The 22,948-nt window shown below is 35.6% G+C and overlaps 1 protein-coding gene across 4 annotated transcripts in view; it reads right to left on the bottom strand.

Annotated features, from left to right (window-relative positions):
- The window catches only part of vti1a (vesicle transport through interaction with t-SNAREs 1A), a 149,277-nt gene that overhangs the window by 92,799 nt on the left and 33,530 nt on the right, over positions 1–22,948 (bottom strand). Inside the window, exons 6-7 of one of the 4 annotated variants that reach the window (XM_016251784.1) lie at positions 4,575–4,689; positions 4,291–4,395 (exon numbers count right to left, since the gene is read on the bottom strand). The exons of 2 other annotated variants lie outside the window; for them this stretch is intronic. In XM_016251784.1, coding sequence (XP_016107270.1) covers positions 4,326–4,395; positions 4,575–4,689 — 185 coding nt within the window. In that variant the 3' untranslated portion in view covers positions 4,291–4,325. Of the gene's footprint in view, positions 1–4,290; positions 4,396–4,574; positions 4,690–22,948 lie in introns of those variants that run through there. One more of the 4 variants, XM_016251791.1, reaches the window with a different exon arrangement.

The raw sequence follows: 22,948 nt of genomic DNA on the forward strand, positions 1-22,948 counted from the left end.
CATTACAGCAAGTGCCTCTGGGACACAAACACTACACACATCATTCATTCATTCACTCACTCACTCCACGCCCTGTCTCCAACATAACCACACCAGACGCTTAATAAACACACTCTGAAATACTGTACTCATACACACCACATACACAATATCACTTAAAGAAAAAAAATGAGCATAGTTGACGTAACATGTCAAGTAGTTTCAGCAGTAGTGTGACATAGCATACTTATGTGAAACTAACAAAAACTGCATAGTAATTATAAAATAAAAACTGTTATGGCTCCACGTCAACTGAGTGACTGGAATATTTGCACTCAAAAAATAAAAATGCTCAACAAAATGAAATGAGTAAAATGATTCCACAAAATTCTAAAATTCTATTTTAAAGCATCCTGAAAAAAAGTACCACAGTTTCCACAAAAAGCAGCCCAATATTAACATTAATTAATTCAACATTGATAACACTGAAAATGTTTCCTGGGTGCCAAATCAGCATATTAGAATGATTTCTGACATATCCAAAATACTGAGTAATGGCTGCTGAACATTAATCTGTGCCATTACAGGAATAAATTATATTGAAATAAATGTATTTTTAAATAATTTTAAATTGTAATAATATTCCACAATATTACGGTTTTCACTGTATTTTTATCAAATAAATGCAGCCTTGGTAAGCAATTTTAATTCTTTTCAAAAACACAAAAAAATCCTTTCCCAAATCAGCCCCAAACATTTGAATGATAGTGTATATTTTAATTTAATAGAGTAATAAATTAATTATTCAACTAAAAAAAGCATACTTTGATTTAATTTCATTTTATTTACAGAACTAAATTAAAGTACATAGCTGAATAAAGTTAGATAAATATTTCAATCTTGTACAATACTAGATTACATAGAATACAAAACATACTGTAAGGTTAAAATAAATACATTATAGTCCCAACACAAATGGATTAACTATATTTCAACTTGAAATTGTAAATTGGCACACCTTCAATTTCATTGTGTGCAATCAAAGTTTTTAAGAACTGTTGTCTAGTTTAACTAACTAAACTTTACTCAGAACTACTTAAAGTCAACAAATAATAAAAACGTACTTTATACAGGTTACTTTTAAATGGAACGATTAATGTACATTATTCCATGAAACATAATATTTCTCTTACACACATTTTACACTCAATTCTGAAGTTCATGTCCATGATTTTGTCAAAAATGCCAACAGGGCTCATCGCAGATACAGACCTACTACCTGTATGTTTAGACCATAGACTGTATAAAAACATGGACATAGTGTCCATGACGTCACCCGTAGATTTCCGAAGAGCGTTTTTGAAGCTCAAAATTGGGCGGAGTCGGCCGTCACCATCTTGGCAGCGTGTTACCGCGCGTCACTCCCGGATATCGAAAATGGGCAAAGAGGCGGGAGCACGTTGCTGAAGCCACGCCCACCTAGCGCGACAGCAGCGGCAATCCACCTGTCACTCAAGTGGCCACGCCCTTAATTATGCAGAACTTTAAGGCTTAATATAATTTAAACGGATGAGTTATAGAAAAATTCACCCCCTATATAATTAGCTATATAGACCAAAATCATTTTTTGAACCAGGCTGTAAACGTTTTTTTCTGCTGTAAAGTTGGGCATTTTAACATGGGGAGTCTATGGGACTGACTCCCTTTTGCAGCCAGCCTCTTGCGGCCAGTTGACGAATTACAGTTTAAGTCACTTCCTTGTTGGCTTCATGAGAGAGAGAGAGAGAGGGGGAGGTTGCCGCTTGGTTTAGACACCTCCATCTTCATCCTTAGAGAGAATAAAATGTCACCACCTAGTGGTGGGAGGACTACAGCTACCGTGAATTCACACAAAGACCCCTACAACAAATAAAACATCTTTGACATTATTCATACCAAGCATCTCCATGATGATCAGCTCTATAATGTATAATACATATCAGAGCCTCCCACTTCACACACACACATATCCGTACACACATGTACATAGCCAGATGTATGTATATATATGCGTTGGACTGAGGTATATGTACGGTAGAAGGATGAGTGTGACCCTTGCAGCTGTTCTCTAGGGCATAAATAAACATGCTGGTGCTGGGCACCCCTCTAATCACAGGCCCCGAATCAAATTTATTCCACCATTAATATTTTAGCACACAGCCATGTGAGAGAGCATGAATGATTAATTTAGACATCACCTCTGTCACAATTAATTATGCAGAACTTTAAGGCTTAATATAATTTAAACGGATGAGTTATAGAAAAATTCACCCCCTATATAATTAGCTATATAGACCAAAATCATTTTTTGAACCAGGCTGTAAACGTTTTTTTCTGCTGTAAAGTTGGGCATTTTAACATGGGGAGTCTATGGGACTGACTCCCTTTTGCAGCCAGCCTCTTGCGGCCAGTTGACGAATTACAGTTTAAGTCACTTCCTTGTTGGCTTCATGAGAGAGAGAGAGAGAGGGGGAGGTTGCCGCTTGGTTTAGACACCTCCATCTTCATCCTTAGAGAGAATAAAATGTCACCACCTAGTGGTGGGAGGACTACAGCTACCGTGAATTCACACAAAGACCCCTACAACAAATAAAACATCTTTGACATTATTCATACCAAGCATCTCCATGATGATCAGCTCTATAATGTATAATACATATCAGAGCCTCCCACTTCACACACACACATATCCGTACACACATGTACATAGCCAGATGTATGTATATATATGCGTTGGACTGAGGTATATGTACGGTAGAAGGATGAGTGTGACCCTTGCAGCTGTTCTCTAGGGCATAAATAAACATGCTGGTGCTGGGCACCCCTCTAATCACAGGCCCCGAATCAAATTTATTCCACCATTAATATTTTAGCACACAGCCATGTGAGAGAGCATGAATGATTAATTTAGACATCACCTCTGTCACAATGCGTTACCCATCTGGCCCCTGATCCACCTTTGAGAATACTAAACAAAGACTTTTTTTGAGTTTTGGCATTAATGTCTGGCTTTGGGGGGACTGACATTTTGGGAATGTATATTCATCTCCTACTTTCACTGCAAAATATATACACGCAAGGGGAATAACATCACCAATAAGAAATTATATTGCTTCTAACGATCGTTATCAATAACATCATTGCCGGATGTTATTCTAAAGAAAAAAAAAATGTCTGTCTGTAATGTTTCATCGAAATGCAATCATTTGTTCCACCTCTAAAACAACTTTTCTTATTGACTCATGTCAGCAAGCTTTCTTAAGTTTCAACTAATGGGAGTCGGCAATGCTTGAGTAGGGGAGTGGTCAAACTCTGGAACACCCACAATTTAATGGATTAAATTAGGGATGAACTGATGTTAAAATTTTGGCCAAAATTATTTGTATTTATTTTTTTAAAATAATAAAAGGTCTATACTAATTTTTCAAAATAAAATACAAATATTTATAAAAGGCTATACTAATCTATCCAAATAAATAAAAAATGTAATTGAAAAATTAAATTACAGGATACTATTTTACCAAAATAAATTAAAACAAAATATTTAAAATTGAATAATTAATAATAATAATTAAAACTCTGGAACACCCACAATTTAATGGATTAAATTAGGGATGAACTGATGTTAAAATTTTGGCCAAAATTATTTTTATTTTTTTTAATAATAAAAGGTCTATACTACTTTATCCAAATAAAATAAAATAAAAAGATTTATAAAAGGCTATACTATTTTATCCAAATAAATAAAAAAAATAATTAAAATTTAGAAAAAATAGTGTACTGTAGCAATTAAATTTATCAAAATAAATTAAAACAAAATAATTAAAATTTCTATACAGAATTGACCAAAAAATGTAAATAAAACCAAATACAATTCAAATTAATTCAAAATAAAGATAAAACAAAATATTTAAAATGCTATATTATTTTGTGCAAATAAATAAAAAATAAGACAACCAAAAATAATACATATCCTATAATATATTCTCCAAATAAATTAAACATAAAACTAAATGTTTAAAAAGTAGAATATTAAAAAATAATATTAAAAATAATACAAATAATACATTAAAACCTAAAACCAATCCTTTTAAATGCTACAAGTGAATCTGGGCACCATTATACAGTACTTCATCTTCCAATGCAAAATATATACATTTCAAGAAGAATAACATCACCAAAAGGAAATGATACTCCTCCTGTTGATCGTTATCATTTTAATTAACAGATGAGGATCTGACGCCTCAAATTTTGACATTTACGCCACTGAGCACTCGCATTTCCTATCTTTGGTCTTCGCAAATGGGTTATCCTGTCCAAAAGTTATCATCGCACCGTTGCAGCCCCTGGCTGTGCGCCGTGTCCTTGGCAAACTCTCTCGTTGTGAGACACACACACTTCTCAACAAGCACTGATTGGGTTTAGCTTTGGGTCCTGCTTGTCTAGTAAGCAGAGATCACAGATAACATAGAAACACAATCATGCCCCCCCCCCCTCCCGCCATCTCAAGGGCCTGAGGGTTTGGGCAACACTGCGTATGTGTGTGTGTGTGGTACCTGTCGAGACAGAAGCCGTCATGAGAGGAGGAGGAAGGTGTCACTGTAGTGATGTGTTGGCATGTGCCCTCGGGTGCTTTTAAGTTGGTTGTCATTTTGTTATTCCTTGCCGTCTCTTGGCCCATTATTGAAATAAATAACAAAAAAAAATTAGTCGTGTCATTCAGAGCCGAGAAAGACGGAGGAAATCACACTGACATTTGTCACAAACACACCTCGCGTCTGCGCCTCCTCGACAGCCCTCTCTGGAGACCTTAGCTTAGCTTTAGCCACAACCAGCCTCCCTGGAGTATAACAGTGAGGCCTAGCACCTCCCAGAGGCGTGATTCCTCTACACCGTATCACGAGGTTAAGCTCCAACGGCCTCGAATCTGCACGTGGCACATGATGCAAAGATCTGGCAGGAAGTAAATAATTTTCATAAAAGTCTACTACGAACGTCTTCAGAGACATCAACTGCAGACTCTCTCGCTACTATGTGGGAAACATGAAAATGAAAAAGGCGGAATTGCGTGAGAAGAAAATCTACATCGACAATAGAGAACGGTGGGGTCAGGGAGCTAGTGAGAGCCATCCTAGTGGAAATGTGTGGGACCGGGAACAGAGGAAGGCCTAGCGCTCTGCTCTGCCCAAACGGGAAGTCGATCGATATGTCATCCGCTACTGCGTTACTGGATGATCTTCTGCCAGGGGTTACCCTCACTCTCTGAAAAAAGCAGAGGAGGTGGATCCAGAAGAAAGGCCAACGAGGAGGATAAGAGGAGGAGAAAACTAAAAACTCCATCCGTCTCTCTCTTTTCTTGTCTGAGTGCGGTGTGGAAGCCGCGGTAATGGATTTTGACATAGAGCCGGCAGGCCGAAGCGTAAAGAGGGAGCCGAGTGTTCAGTCGATATCTGAGTAGTGCGGATGGGCTAAACCCCTGGCACTCGTGCGGGCTGACCAGTGATCATTAGAAAGTCAATGAGTCCAGTGCTTCAAGCCAACTTTCAGAGGGACCGAGTGAGGCGTTAGTCTTGCACGGAGCGCCGCATGGATGCACGGTAAACATACAAACACACACAACCTGCTGTGTACCAGCCTGGACGTGATCACGAACATAAAAGAGAACTAAAACCCCCAAAACTTACACTCTACTGATATGAAGAGAAGGACGATAATCTTAAAAGTCAACGTAAAGAAGAAAAAAATGTCTTAGTTTTATTAAAACATCAAAATATAATAATTTGCTCAACCTCTTTAAAATGTCCCTTTCTGCTGATGTCACCAAGCATGCTTAAGTTTCAACCAATGAGGGACTGCATTTTAGAGTAGGGAAGTCGTTAAACTGCAAACTCTGGTACACTCTTAAAAATAAAGGTGCTTCAAAAGGTTCTTCACAGCGATGCCATAGAAGAACCATTTTTGGTTCCACAAAGAACCATTCAGTCAAAGGTTCTTTAAAGAACCTTCTCTTTCTTACCTTTTTGTAATCTGAAGAACCTTATTTCACCACAAAGAACCTTTTGTGAAGGTTCTTCAGATGTTAAAGTTTATTTATGGAACCATTTAGACAAAAAGGTTCTTCTATGGCATCGTGAAGCACCTTTATTTTTAAGAGTGTATGGAAGAATTAGGAAAGCACTGATAAATGGCCGATATTAAAATTCAATAGCATTGTGTCCATATAGATGTAAAATTAAACTAAATATTAATTACAAAAATAAATTAGTATAAAATAAATAACATTAAAATTAAAAGACTAAAAACAACTGTGAATTCAGGCTCTATTATACATTGAGTGCCTTGATAAATGCATGATAACAATAAATGGCCAAAATTCAAATGATATTCCATTTTGTCAAAATAAATGTAAAGTAAAACAAAATATTACAACGAAAAATTATTATATACATTTTTTTAATTAACACTAAACACTACTTCAAGTAAATTTAGGCTCCAATATACATAACATCTTGAAAATTGGGCAATAATGAAAGCAATAATAAATAACTGATATTTAATAAATAAATAAATAAATAACTACAAACTACACATGAATTTATGTATCACTTTACATTAAAATAACATTATACATAACTATGCAAAAAAAAAACTTTTTGACGTTTGCTAAAAATGACATTTAATGGTGTTAATAAATCATGTTGTTAAGATTAAGTGAGCATTAGATGAAAAAAGGTCATAAACAAGGAAAATGAGTACACGCAATAAACTACCCAACATCAACCGAATAAAAATCTGTGAAATTGGTTGATATAACCAATTTGGTGATGAAATCAAGGCCCGCCCAATACATTTCACTCAGAAATGTCACGTTATGGAAGTAAAATGGGTCGTTTCATCGACTTTAAGAACATGGTGGCATAGAGGACAGGTCTTAATTGAACACATCTTTTACATTATTGAGTATCTCCTGTCCTGCCCTGTGCAGCAGACACAGAGGTCCCTGGAGAGGACTGCAGAGCTGATCCAAGGTCAGATCCGACGTGGCCTTTCACCTGCACCCATGTATATTTAACAGGCTCACCTCCAGCCTCCAACTCACCTTAACTAAACTCACAAAGGCAGGCGCTCGACTGCAGAAAACGGCGCTCTGTTTTAATTAGCTTTGGAAAAGCACCTCGCAACTTCAAGCACAACAAAGACACTCATCAATCAGATGGGGCTGCTGTGCTGAGGCTGATTTGCAGAGCATGTGAGCAGATAGACAGGTGTTTGCATCGCGCTGGATGTGATGTGACTGGAAGCTTCTACTCGGTTTTCAACCCTCAGGGCCACCTTAGGTCTCTACCTAGTCTTTCAGCTAATGGGCTGCATAATGGCAAGTTTGACAGAGAGGGAGAGAGAGCAGAAGAAAGCTAGAGAGAGAGCTGCGTTCACAGGGCTTAGTGAGTGACGTTTATTACCCGACTACTGTTGAGCTCTATGACTGCTCTCGTGAACTCCTGATTTGAGACTTTGGGGGGAATGGGGACCATGTTAGGAAAAGGCTCTATTTGATGAGATTAAAGTATTATGTCCACAGGTCAGTCTTACGCACTCTCAAATCTGTCGTGATGTTTACTGAACATGTTTCCCTGATCCGTGAGCCTGGCTTGGCTTACGTGGGTTGTTTATACACAGCTCACTCTGGAGTGATAAAGTAAATAGACTATCACTCCTGATCAAGAAAACCCAAACGGCAAATAAGAGGATTCTGATGGTGAGAGTAACAATATGCAGTGATCACTGGAGCTGAAAGAACAACCTTTGGATATTAGGGTCATCTGTGGGCGGTCGGATCAACATAATATGTCAGCAACCGGGCAGGCAGGATGTTAGTTTTTACCTGTTAATGTGTAGATGTGTATAAACATTTCCTTGCACAGTCCTCTGTCATATTACCTCGATAATATGACATATTTCCAAGAAACGACATTCAAGTATGTAAAGCGAGACTTGATTTTATCTATTGGGAATTGATTGGATGTGAAAACCAGGCACTTCATAACCTGAATGAGAGTTTGTAGGCGATTGTGAAGAACTACTGCATTGTGAATGGCATAATGGAGTAAAAAATTAATTATTCAGCTAGGATGCATTAAATTGATCAAAAGTGGGAATACAAATACATTTATAATTACAGAAAATTGTATTTCAAATAAATGTTGTTCTTTTGAACTTTTTTCTATTCATCAAATAATCCTGAGAAAATTCTTTTTTTTAATGAATTTATAATACATTTATAATAATAAGAACTATTACTGAGCACCGAATCAGCAAATTAGACTGATTTCTGAAGCATCATGTAACAATGCAAAATTGCTGAAAATTCAGCTTTGCGATTACAGGAATAAATTACACTATAAATATATTAAAATAGAAAACAGTTATTTTAAATTCGTAAAAATATTCCACAATATTAATGTTTTTACTGTATTTTTGCAGCCTTGAGCTGGCCACACATTAGAGGACTTTAAGGTCGATTTTAAGCCTGATTTGCACCCCCTAACGATCGGGGGGGGACCCAATTCGCAGCTTGTCGCAAGCATTTTTTGTCCAAAAAAATCCTCTATTGTGTGGTGTCATTATGATTATCTAAATGCTCCCGATCGAGACAAAATATCCCCGAACTCAAATTGTAAATATCAAACATGTTTGATATTTAGGACTCTTGATTGGGCTGCCTCTGGCATGATAGCCGCAAACTTGGCAGCCACAAAAATGCCACGAAAGCAGAATACATCACCCATATACTTTTTTAGAATATGGGATCACGTGTCACTGTGAAATCGTTCCTACAATCGACAAGTGTGTGGTCTCACGGTCTGGTCGAATCGTCTAGTGCGCGTTCAAAGGAATATAAGGCTAAAAATCAGTTGAAACTGTCTTCATGTCTGTGGTCTCCCATGGTTTTAAAATCGGTTAAGATTTGAAAATCGTCAAGTGTGCAGCCAGCTTTAGTGAGCACTTCCTTCAGAAAGATTTTTTAAAATTTTACCAACCTCAAATGTTCACACATACAAGTTTTGAGAGTCTGAATCAATTACATCATTCACAATGCTTCATGGGAGTACGCCGTCTCTGCTGAGCTCTTTCATTCATATTTTCTCTTCAGAATTCATGGGTTTTTCATGTAATTTGGCCATTAAAATATTTGAACCGAACAGAAGCATATGCATCACTATATCAATTTGGATTTCATGTTGACCATACAACTGACATATCAAAAAGTGTTTGTGTGTTTGCTTATGTGTATGCATATTAATGTCTCATCATGTATCTCTGCTCATGTGTTGACAATAGCGGGGTTCTCTCATGTGCGGCAGTGTTTGTAATTGCGGCTGATTCAGGTTGGGGAGGGTGGAGCATCCAGCTCTGCTGCTAACAAGGGGATTCAGACTCATTGAGGCCCCACTGATGCCGCGCCATCCCTTTGAAGGGATTATTAACACATTTTGATTACTGTGGTCCAGTTGTCACAGAAAATATAACCTCCATCAGAGTATGAAACAGACAGCCTTTCTGCCCTCTTTTTCATCTCTTACCCACTCTCAGCCCAGCCTGGCCCACTCAAAGCAATTCACTAATTACCACAGCAGCCATCTTAAAACCACACTAACGCTGTATTAGCTTGACGGAGAAATTAGTTAGCCCCTCTCGTGTCTCCTTCACAAAAAAGCCATGGTTATTTTCACACGCAGGATCAAATCAATGATATTGTTCTCGGACCATAGCACAAAGAGATGGAAATAATTACGCCATTATTTCCCATTTTTAATAACTAATCTAGAAACTAATCAGGAGTATGCAGAGATGTTTTTATTATATAAGTATATAATGACTCCATTTAAGATGACTCCACAGGCTTCAAAAGATTCTATAAGATTCAAATGACTTCATAACTAATTGAACAAGCTTCAAATAGCTTTTGTAAGACGCTTCCTAAGATGAGTCCCTAAGATGACTCCATAAGATGACTCACCAAGATGACTCATCAAAATGATGGACACGCATCGCAGAGCAGTGCAACGTGCGCATTTTTGTTTATAAAGCATATACTTTTTTTTTTTTTTTTTTTTAGAAAATAACGCTAGATTTGACGCTAGATTAAAGAAACTAATCAGGAGTATGCAGAGATGTTTTTATTATATAAGTATATAATGACTCCATTTAAGATGACTCCACAGGCTTCAAAAGATTCTATAAGATTCAAATGACTTCATAACTAATTGAACAAGCTTCAAATAGCTTTTGTAAGACGCTTCCTAAGATGAGTCCCTAAGATGACTCCACAAGTTTCAAATGACTCCATAAGATGACTCACCAAGATGACTCATCAAAATGATGGACACGCATCGCAGAGCAGCGCAACGTGCGCATTTTTGTTTATAAAGCATATACTTTTTTTTTTTTTTAGAAAATAACGCTAGATTTGACGCTAGATTAAAATGTTTCGCTAGATAAAACCCTTACTCCGCGTCTGGTATCTTGTAAAGCTCTTTGAAGCTGCACTGAAACTGTAATTTTGACCTTCAACCGTTTGGTAGCAGTTGAAGTCCACTATTAGGAGAATGATCCTGGAATGTTTTCATCAAAAACCTTAATTTCTTTTCGACTGAAGAAAGAAAGACATAAACATCTTGGATGACATGGGGGTGAGTAAATTATCAGGAAATTTTCATTTGAAAGTGAACTAATCCTTGAACTCATCAAAATGACTCCCTAAAATGACTCCAGTCAGCTTTAGATGACTCCATAAGCTCACTCCATGTAAAATGCCTCCACAAACTTCAAAAGACTCCATACAGAATGACTCACCAAGCTGACTCATCAAAATGACTCCCTAAGATGGCTCCACAAACCTTACATTACTGCATTACTGACTCTATAAAATGCCTCCAAAAGCTTCAACTGACTCCAGACAAGTTAACTCATCAAAATGACTCCCTAAGATGACTCCAGCACAAGCTTTAGATGACTCCATAAAGTCACTCCATGTAAGATGCCTCCACAAGCTTCAAAAGACTCCATACAGAATGACTCACTAAGTTGACTCATCAAAATGACTCACTAAGATAAGTTTATAAGCTTCAAATATCTTGCTAAATGACTCCATATGATGATTCCCTAAGACGACTCCATGCTTCAAATGACTCCACATTTGATGATTCACCAAGATGAACTAAGATGATTTCACAAGCTTCAAATGGCTTCATATGATGACTCCCTGAGATGACTCCCACTAGCTTCAAAAGTTTCTATAAGACGGCTCTAAAAATTTAACTCCATATAAGATGATTTATCTAAATTACTCACCTAAATGACTCCGCAAGCTTCAAAAGGCTCCATAATATAACTCCTTCAAACAGCTTCACAAAGGTTCATAAATTGCAATAAAGTGGCTACAAGCTCTTCAAACGGCTCCATAAGAATGTTCTGTTACTTTACATGAAATAAAGAAAGGCTACGGGTGCTTAGTAAATTGAGCAAGGAGACGCTTTCCTTGTAACAAGAACAGCATGAACTGAACCATTACAGAGCTGTTAGACTGCACAAGTAATCAACAGAGCAATGAGTCCCTGTATGCTACTCTCAATTTGGATCACTTACAGTTAACACTTGGACTGAAGGCCTAGGGATATTTCCAGACGGAAGACAAGTCAGCTGTTAGATACCTTTCACATAATAGAGAAGCAGCAGATTATTTCTTTCTTCCTTTATCAGACTTTACAAAAATATGCTTTACTATGCCTTTGGAGCTTACAAAAGTAAAACAGATGGTATGCTTATGTACCAATGCACCATCTTTTCATGTGGCGTCCTTTAAAGAATTCTTCCTAATCAAACAATGTTATAAGAACGCAGCACCTGCTACACACAGTCTCAATTTTAACAATAATGTTATTAAGAATTAAAGCAACATAAAAACATCTAAAAAAGTGACTAATCTGAATGCACTGTGTATCGTAACTAATCTAAGCTGGACTGCATGTGTAACTGTTCACTTAATATCCGTTTGTGAAACATATCCCCGTAAACATGAGAGGATGTGAGAGAAACAGAGTGTGTGAAGTGTGCAGATGATCTGTGGCTTGTCTAAGTAGCTCAAATCAAAGGGCAGGATGGGCCGGAGTTAAGTAGGACAGGGCAGGACCGCTGGGAAGGGGGATGTTAAAGGAGGGCGAGCGAGATATAGACAGAATGGAAGAGAGGAAGAGAGTCTGGGATAAACGTGGTGATCAGGTGTGAGTTGTCAAGAGGTAGCTTCTGTTCACCGTAGTCCTCCTGGACAGGCAGGGCCCAGACGGAAAGAGTGGTGTTGGCCCAAATAAATCCAGGTGGCCCAGGATGCTAAAGCCACTCCAAATTGATCACGTTTTCTTTATGTCTCTCTTGTCTTTCTCTCACTTTAGGACATAATTTAGTTAATTGTTTTCAGAAGCATAGGTGGCACTGAAAGCATTGGTCTAAGAGTGCATTTGTTGACGTAATAAGAATCCTGGGAATATTCTGAGATGATTTTATGATACAACACACACAAATAATACTTTATTTGTCTGTCATTTGGCCACCTCTAGACTTCTTTCCTGACTATTTTTATCTTACCGAGTCAATCATGAAAAGAAGCTGGCAAACTCTGGCAGGCTGAGGACTTGGGATTGCGTTTTTTCATGTGTAATCGAAATGAGTATGCCGCAGCAGATGGCTCTGGGTGTTTCGTGTGAGATTTTTCAGAAATCACCTCACCATGGTCAATGCGGTTATGCAAGGCAACTCGACCTTATGGGTTTGTTGATGAAAACAAGTTCGCTGAACACTGAACAAAAACCTATACTATAAGAACAACTTTAAAATCTCCCACCTAAATAAAAATATGAAAATGTTTAATTAAAAAAATTATAATGAAATTAGTTTAGAAAATTGATAATGTATCTATATATAAAATTCTAAATAGAATTTTAAAAAATCAAATAAGAAATCATCTGACTTCTTTTAAATCAGAGGTAAAATAACGAAAAAAAAATAATAAATAATAAATAAAGAAACATTTTACATATGCATGAAAATGAGCTTCAAAAAATACAAAAATAAGAAATAAAACTGAACTAATTGGCAACTAAAATTAAATTAAATCAAAATGAACTCTAGATATTTATATATTATAATTTCTTATAATATTTTTCATACAATAAATTGATAGATAGCTAGATAGCTAGATAGATAGATAGATAGATAGATTTGTTGTGTTAATTAAATTAGAGTTGAATTGATGAAAGAGGTTCCTTTCTTCCAATTATAATCATTCTCAAAACATATAACAATTACTTGTTTTCTACATGTAAATCCTCCAGTTCTGCCTTACATTTCTCTTGGAAACAATTGCCAGTGGCAGTACACCACGTAAAAATGGAAATGCAATGACGGGACTCAATGACTTCTCTTTCTGCCTTACATTTCTCTTGGAAACAATTTCCAATGGAATTGCACCATGTAAAATTGTAAATGCAATGACGGGACTCAATGACTTCTCTTTCTGCCTTACATTTCTCTTGGAAACAATTTCCAATGGAATTGCACCATGTAAAATTGTAAATGCAATGACGGGACTCAATGACTTCTCTTTTTCAGTCTTTCATGTCCATTACAAAACAGCATTTTATACAAACTCATTGCAAGCATTTCAAGACATTTAAATGAAAAACCTAAATGGATCTACCTGCTAAAGAAATTTTTACACAACCCAAATAACTTTTTTTTTTTTATTAATTAATTAAATTAGCTAAATAACTGTATAAAGACATCTAACAAAAGGAAGAATTACAACAATATCCATCTCTGATTTAAAAGCGTTAAGAGTGAAGTGATTAAGATGATGCACAAATGTTCAGAAGTCATTTCTCAGCTGCTACGAATTACATTCCTACAGTAATATTGAACCATACCTTCTCTAATTAGATCAACTTGAATTCAACATGTGTTCATAAGCTTTTTAAAAAAAAAACATTTAGAGGTTAATGCAGTACTTGAACGATCTATATTACACAGCCTATCTTTCTAAAAGCTTCCTACAACACAAAATGATTTCCCTTGATCCTATTTACAATACGATTATGATTTTGACTTGGAGTCAAGGCACCAAACCACTTAAGCACAACACTAAGACTACAAATCATTTGCTCACAGGCAAAAACTCAAAGTAAATTAACCCTGACTATATTGTATCCCAATCTAAACATTCAGTATCAAATATGGACACAGTGACAAAAAAAAGAGGGTTGGAAAAATGTACAAATGATTGTGAAAAATTTCATAGAGTATCATCAGAGGTGATGTGACAAATCCAGCAGGCTCTTTGTAAGGGGTGAATAATACTAGCTGAAATATCATGCTGCTGATGTTCAGTATCGCCCCTACACACAGATCTGAAAATACTGATGCTCTCAGCAGGGATTCAGCACTGCACACAAACACACTCGTTCTCTCCTGCTCTCGTTCTCAAACACACACACACACACACACACACACACATAAAAACACGGTGCTAAATAAATAAAACTCAAATGAGCTCCTAGAGTTGTAAGCAAAGCTTATCTTTTCAGGAACTTTCAGCACCAGGAGAAACATCCAAAGACTCGGAGAGAGCTGAGTGGTGGAGGCCTCTTGTCCCCCAGTGTGGAGACGATTCTTTGAGCCCATCCTTTTTACAGTGGCTCAAGGGCGCAGCCTATCTGCCAAAGTGTAGATTGCAACCTCCACTTTCCTGCCTATTATAATTTTTTATCAAAAGGGAGATTCATTTATGTGACAGTCAAACTGCAAAAGACAAGTCTTGTTAGTGAGTTTTGAGGCATAATAAAGATCTATATAGTTTCTATAGAAAAAAAAGCAATTATTCTAATCCCAAAATGAAGTAATCAGAAGTGTACAGTAATTAAATACACTGAGCACCCTAGGTGGCAGCGATATCGCCTTTTAAAAAGGGTCTGCTTCAATAATAGTCTTGGAAACTATTATTAAATATGTCAGGACGATGGCAGCAGGGTTTCCTGCACAACGCAAAATGGGGTACGTGGGAGCCCCCCCATCTTATTTGCCCGGCTCCCTCCCCAGATAAAAGTGAAGCTGTCCCACTGACTGACAGATGGAGCCCCCAGCTGACAGATCGGGCGATGTGTTTCATGTTCAGTGGGCGTCCTGAGCCCGCGGCCGCGGCCCACCGATGAGGAAGCCACTTTGAGGGACGGTGTGACACAAGCAGCCGCAGAGGGACAGACGGACAGCGCTAATGATGGCCTTTTTTATATGTGCTGCAAACTGTGGGGTGGTCAGTGTTGAGATATGCTAAGCGTCGCACATTGAGCCATATTTAATCTGAAAACAAATAAGATTATCTGTGCTGGGTTAACTATCCATAACAAAGCAGGTCCAGCAGCTGTTCAAACTTATGATGATGAAGCCAGTATTGTCGTTAACAGCTATTAAGTTGTTAATAAAAAGTAAGACTGACTTGTTTTAAGATTGAACAGCAGTGACAGAAAAATACACTGTTGCTCAATATTAAAAAAGATGTTTGACCAAAATGTTTCAAAATGTTATATAATATTTGATTATTTTCCTCTAGGGAAAAATATATCAAATGTGACAATAATTATAATAAAATAACAGTTTATTATTAAAATAAAACCAGATTTTAATTTTGAATCAGATTGTTGCTATAAAATAAAAAATACAAATAAAATAAACTATATATTTCTTTCTTTCTTTTTCAAATAGGAGTCAGACTGTTGCTATAAAGATTTAATTACCACAACACAATGGAGTGCTTTTTATATATATGTTTTTCACTGATCATAAATATAGCAACCACAATAATAATTATAATAAATTACATTTTATATTATATTTAAATACAAATTATATTCAATAAATACCACTATAATAAATTAAAAAATTTTAACTAAATTACATATTCTATAAGTTAAATTAAAATTATAAAGAGCCTATTTTTATTATGTATATACACACACACACACACACACACATATATATATATATATATATACACACACACACACACACACAATGAATGGAATGCTATAATTATAAGTTATATTTTAAATTACATTCAATTACATTACATTATAACAACATTTTTTAATAAATAAGATATTCAATAAGTTAAATTAACATTACAATACAAAGCTTATTTATTTAACATTATTTATTTGTTTGTTTGTTTGTTTCAATATTTTTTAAACAAAAGTCTTTAATGTGAGTTTTTAGCTTTGATAGACACTTAATTTTTGCCATAAAATCTATTTCTGCATCTAAACATCATGACATTTTTACTATAATGACTAAAATCTAATATTTAGCATAGTCAAAATATTTTTCAGGGTTAGAAAGTATATTATCTACAAAAGCAGCAGATATTTTCATTATAATGCGGTACTCTGAGTAGGACCGTTTCCGGTCCAATGCACCGAGAGACATAAATACAGCGAGAACAAACAAGACTGGAAGCACAAGTAAAGCCTAAACCGCTGCCCTTCTGTACCCACTCCGCCTGTGTTTTCAGAGCTCAGTCTGACTAGTTTCCTCTCTTAATCTCAGCCACCCAACTCTCTGCGACTCCTTAGTGAATTACGCTCGCTTTTCAACTGCCATCAATCTGCTGTCATCAGCGTGTCACTCCCATCACACAATTACCGTTTATGATCCTCATTCCGCAGTGAGAAGGTACTGCCACTCTCTCTTCCCCCCTCTCCACTTTTTCCTTTTACTTCATTTCACTTTTTCTCTCTGCTTTTTGATATTGCAGTGCCTCATATGTGCCAGCTCTTTAAAGCGGCTGATGAGGAAGCGCCCATGGGGGTCCTGGGTATTCGCTTTTGTCTTCCATTTCCTTCCAAAACAGTTTTATTTAACGCTATCCAGCTCGAGTGCCCTCTTTCACTCTCTCCGTCAACCAAAGGTCAATGAAAGACCGTTTGTGTGCGTCTGATATAAACAGACACATATGATCAGATTACTTTCTGTCTCTTTCTCTCTCTCTCTCTCTCTCTCTCCATGTTTCTGCCAAGTTACTTCAAAAACATTTTAGGCCATTCATGTTACAAACAAATTATGAGGAAATAAAATAAGCCAATAATAAAATAAAACTGGTCACATTTTACATTATAGTGCTGTAATTGTGCATTTAAGTAGTCAAGTAATTGAATACAGCAAGACTAATGAAGCACATGTAATTATTAAAATAATAATAACTAAAATAAGCATTGTATATTTAAATTAATTTTATTGCAAATACAATAGGATTAAGTAATATGCATTACATGGATACACTAATGTAGTAAATAGTAAATACAGAAATACTAATATGCAATTAACGTAATTACTATGTAATTAATATGTAATTTTTATAATACCAATAATAAGTAAATTATATATTTATTATATAAGCATTATATATTTATATAAATATTATTAAAATATTATAGAATTAAGTAATATGTGTAACATTTATTTGATACACTAATGTAGTAAATACAGATATACTAATGACGCAATTAATGTAATTATGTAATAATAATAATAATAATAATAAATAAGCATTAAATATTTATGTACATTTTACTAAACATATTATAAAATTAAGTAAAATGTATAACATGAATACTCTAATGTAGTACATAGTAAATACAGCAATACTAATGTAATCAATATAACTATTATTATAGCAATAATACTACCTAACTAAGATAAAATGTATATATTAATATACATTTTATTATATATAGAATTAAGTAATATGCATAACATGGATACTGTAACGTAGTAAATAAAGACAGCAATACAAATTAATGCACTTAATATAATAACAACAACAAAAATAATAAATAATAATAATACAACTTAAAATAAATTAAATATTAATATCAATTTATTACAAATATTATAGAACTAAGTAATATTTATAACATGCATACTGTTAAGTAGTTCATATTAAACACAACCATGTACTTGTATAATAATAATAATAGTAATAATAATTTAAAATAAAATATATATAAAAATAGTTTAATTTCATAAAAAATATTATATAATTAAGCAATATGCATTTACATATTTAATAATACGCAAGTTTTCCCATAAGTTTTATTTATGTTATGACCATAAGTTTTATGTTATGGAATTGCCTCTTAAATATTTAATGAATTTCTTCTCAGCAAACACAATGACAAAAACATTATCATCATCATACATATTCAGTGTATGTTTTACTCTTTCCTGGGCTTCAATCCCACAAATTCAGCTTTTTTATAAATTCTGCTCTTCTCATACTTTAGTTTGAACTCAGTCCTGAGAATCCTGGAGATTTTGATGCATCTAGCTGGTGCCAAGTGTTACTGGAGAGACTCATTCAAAAGATGCAAGTGGCAAGCTTACCTCTCAATCTGTCACTCAATAGTTTATCTAGAAAAACGGATCTGCTCCCCATCACCCCAAAGGAAAAACCTCTCAAACTGCGTTAGGCGACTCAACAGTCAATGATCGCACTTAACATGAGCAAATATCGTAATACCGATTGGAATATATCAACAAGTTGACACCTGCACTCTCTATTGGCAATCCCAGAGACATAAAGATGCGAACACAAACACACCGGCTAGTCAAGTTTGTTGATTCAGCTCTTGCATTAAGAGCCTGTTTGCGGGTTTCACCATTGTGAAAGTTTGGCCCTTTGTCTAGACACGCTGAAATCAGTGAGTGCACCTCGGCCACCGCAATTCAAGCGTAAACACTTTTGTGTGTCCCCATATAATACTGTTGCTCACAGACCCCAAAATCCTTGGAACAGCTGAGTCCTTCGGTGTCAAAGATAATGGCGATTTATTGCAATGTGAGGCTTTTTTTCAGCCTCTCCCCCGCCCTCCTCCTCCCTCGCTCAAACCGATTAAAATTAAGCCGTAAACATGTGAGGACAGAATTAGCACATTTAGCGAGCCTCCTCTCCCACATCCCATTTTCGCTCCGGAGCGGCTGATCCCTGCAGCCGAACGCGGGTGCAATTTTAATGACGGGGACCGTTTTTGAAGTCCAGATGAAAAAAGCGGCGCTTGCCGTTTGTGGTGGCGCTAGATACGGCGAGGCCGGGTCCGGCGTGATTGGGGGGGAGCAACACAAACTTGGACTCTGGGCTCTTCGATAGTATCGGTGTCATTTTCCTCTCCACGATAAGACGCCTCGCTGACAAGGCCCGATTAGGAGAGAAAAAAAATCATTATTACATCGCCTTTCATCCGCCGGGGGGTTTCACGATAAACAGCTCACCCGTAGCTAGATTTACAGAGTCGAAAACCTTATATTACGCTCACGCACACATCCTATCACTTATATACATATTTCTTTGAATCAATGTTTTACGAGAGATTTACATTGTGTATTCATATTTAAAAAGCTCTAAATTCAAACTTCTGAAGTACAGGCAAGTTGTAGTCAAAAAAAAAATAAATCATACATTATCAATGAGAAAATGCCCTCATTACAACACAAAAACCCACCATTGTCTTTAGAAATCCACTCGAGCTAAGTTCTCCTTTCTGCATATCTGCAAACTCTGCTATTGAAATATTTAACCCTTGTGGCTCTGCTCCGTGAATCAAACAATTATCAAATAACGGCATATTCTTTTTGAAACACAATACAGCATTCAGATTTCAGCAAACTACAAAAACCAAAGTTATTTGGTATGCTATACCTCGAGGAAATCCACTTCACCAAATTGTCCTCATTAAAGAGAGAACAGTAGCGATGTGCTGAAATTTTAAACACGACTATACAATGAAGGAAATCAACTGGAACAGCTAAGCTGAAATAAATAATGAAAGGCTATGAAACAATTAATTACAGAGGAGGTTTTGTACAGTAAATTGAATTGTGTGATAAAAAAAAATTAACCAGCAAAAAACAGCTATAAATGTATTATTATCATTATTATTTCTAAATATATGACTTTAGTTGAAGAGACTATTCAAATATTTTTAACAATGACAGCAACTATACAGTACATTAATGAATGTATTCAATTTCAATTTTTAATTTACTATTATTAGTATCACCATCATTATTATCATTATTATTATTATTAAAACTACTACTACAATATTTTAGATTATAAAACTAAATATATTCTTTAGGTTATTAAAATAATTATTTAAAAAATGACATTATTGAATGCGTTTCAATTTCATTTTAAATTTTTATTTAGTTACTATTATTGCTATTATTATTATTGACATCGCTTTAAATTATATGTGACCCTGTCTGTGAAATCCAGGCTAAAGTCTCAAAATCTAATTATGAGAAGCATCAAAGTTTGATTTCAACCATTAATTTCACTATGATTTCAATCTTTGACATGGCCTTACTCAGTCAATATTAAAGATATAAAGGTTGTATTTTCACAGAATGTTCTACATCTTTATGAAAGATGATTTTATGTAGAAAACAGTAAATCACACAAAAAATGACTTTAGCTGGGTTTTCACATGGCAGGGTCACATATAACTAAATATTATATTCTTTTATTTAAGAGATCACTAAAAAATATTTAAAACAAAAACAACTTTTATTGAATGCACTCACTTTAATGTTGACATATTTAATTTTATTACTATTGTTATTAAATTATACTGAATAATAATAATAATCATCAAAATTTTTTAAAGTGCTTAAGAAGAAAAGGCCATGGCAAACACAGAGAAATGACAGTTAAAAAAAAAGGAATTCCATTCAAAGAACCAAGTTATCAGTTTTATAAAATGGTAGAAAACAACCAGAAAGTGTGGAGGAGAGGGATGAAGGAAAGAAAATGAAAGAATGATAACATGGAGGAGAAAGAAAGAGAGCTAGAGGCAGTGAAACGGAGAGACGGAGACAATCGCGTGTCTGTTACTGGGACGCTCTGACACCCATGGACTGACACAGCACGTCTTAAAGCAGTGCTCACGCTCAAAAGGAGCAGCGTTTCTTCATGTTTACAAAACATATTTATTTCTTTCTTCATTCGATCATTTATTTTGTTATTTATTTCTATCGGGGGCACTCTCGGCTTCTCTGTAAAGCCTGCGACAACAATAACTACTCTCCCCCCTTGAATGCTCTTTTAATACCACTGCAGAAAAAAATCTAACCGCTCTCAAAACAAATTGATGTACGCTTTAATACAGTCGTCACATCATCACAGGGTCCTTGCATCGTCTGCCTTGGTGACAACTGCAGGGCTGCTTAGCTTAGCCGCCATGGCTACTGCTTTGTTGGTCGCTTCAATGATTTATCACAAAAAAAGGAAGGAGAGAGAGAGAAAGAAAAGAAGGGCCTCTCGATTGAGTCATTGGCACCTTTGATTGACAAGGCCTAATCAGCTTATCTGGGTGCTAATAAAGATGATGGCCTGCGGAGACGCTCTCTACCTGGCTCTGCGTGAACTTTGGGCCCTGGTGAGGGCCCCAGGGGCCAGGCCCCGACCCACTCTGCTTATCTAAACACTGCTGAAATCAATCCCTAATGAGCTGGTTTCATTTTGCCCCATCGATCCGCTGCCACAGTGGCTGCTGCGTATTCAAAGGCCACCGCTCTGCTCCTTACGGACCCCATTCCCGCAGCTCGTTTGTTTATATCGGACACTCCGTTAAAATAAATTTTGATTAATTAATAGATTTTGAGGTCAACTGTCTGAGATTAAATTGTTTTCTTAGAAAAAAATACAACTAACCATTCTTCAACAATCCCAAATGTGACTGCAAATAACAGAATTACACCCCCTAGGTATTTTATTTTCCTCCATACAAAACATCTTTTGCCCACTTCCTTGGCTTTAATAAACAGCCGGGCATTTCTTTGATTAGGGTTTATTTAACGCTTGTGGGCTCTGGGACATCTCTGATTTAAATGCCTTTAAATTGGCTGATTTGCTCCCTCCTACTGTACTCCAGGCTCTCTTCAGGCCGGCGTGCCTCTGGTTCAGGCAGCTTTAAAGTGGGTGTCCTCTGCTAATGAAGACCCATACTTTATTTATGAGACAAACAGTTTGGTAAAAAGCTCTGCATGTCCAGAGAGCACTCTCAATATCTCTCTGAGGGCCTGGAGTGCTCCTGACATGCTGCTAGTGCTGGACTGAACGCACCACACACTAAAACACCCTTAAAACACACACTCTGTAGGTACAATCAAAAAAATTCATAAAATTCAAATTGCATTAAAAAATATATATAAATAAATAAAATACAATATGGAGACTCCTCACAATTTTAATACAGAACTAGGAGATTTTTCCAATATAATCAAAAATTCAAGAATTCGGTCAACAAATCATCCTTGATAATAAAATTATTTTGTCAATACAAAGAGCATGTTTTAAAAGTTGTTTTAAATGACAAATGAATTTAAAACAACAAAAAACTAAATCTTAAGCAATTTTGTGCATTATTAGCGCTCAGCTAGAAAATGTAACCGTAAATGTTATAGTAATTTTTTTATTTATATATGATTTGCAAACACACTGATATTATTTTGATTCTAACTATGCTATTATTTTAAATGTAAAAATAATTTATATTCACATACACAATATATAAATATTAATACTCCATTACTTTATATTTATGAAATGTAGAAGTAATAATAAAATGTGTAAACAAACATACAGCATGTTTAGATTTTAAGTAAGCTATTATTTCAAGACTTTAAATGTATTATTTGTGTGTGTGTGTATACACATACACATATATATATATATATATATATATATATATTATTTTACACTTAAAGCCATATAAAATAATAAAATAATTGTATTGTGTATTACTGTGTGTATACTTACCCTACATGC

This window comes from Sinocyclocheilus grahami, unplaced genomic scaffold (assembly GCF_001515645.1).
Source record: "Sinocyclocheilus grahami isolate Dianchi unplaced genomic scaffold, SAMN03320097.WGS_v1.1 scaffold26.1, whole genome shotgun sequence".
Classification (NCBI taxonomy): Eukaryota; Metazoa; Chordata; class Actinopteri; order Cypriniformes; family Cyprinidae; genus Sinocyclocheilus; species Sinocyclocheilus grahami.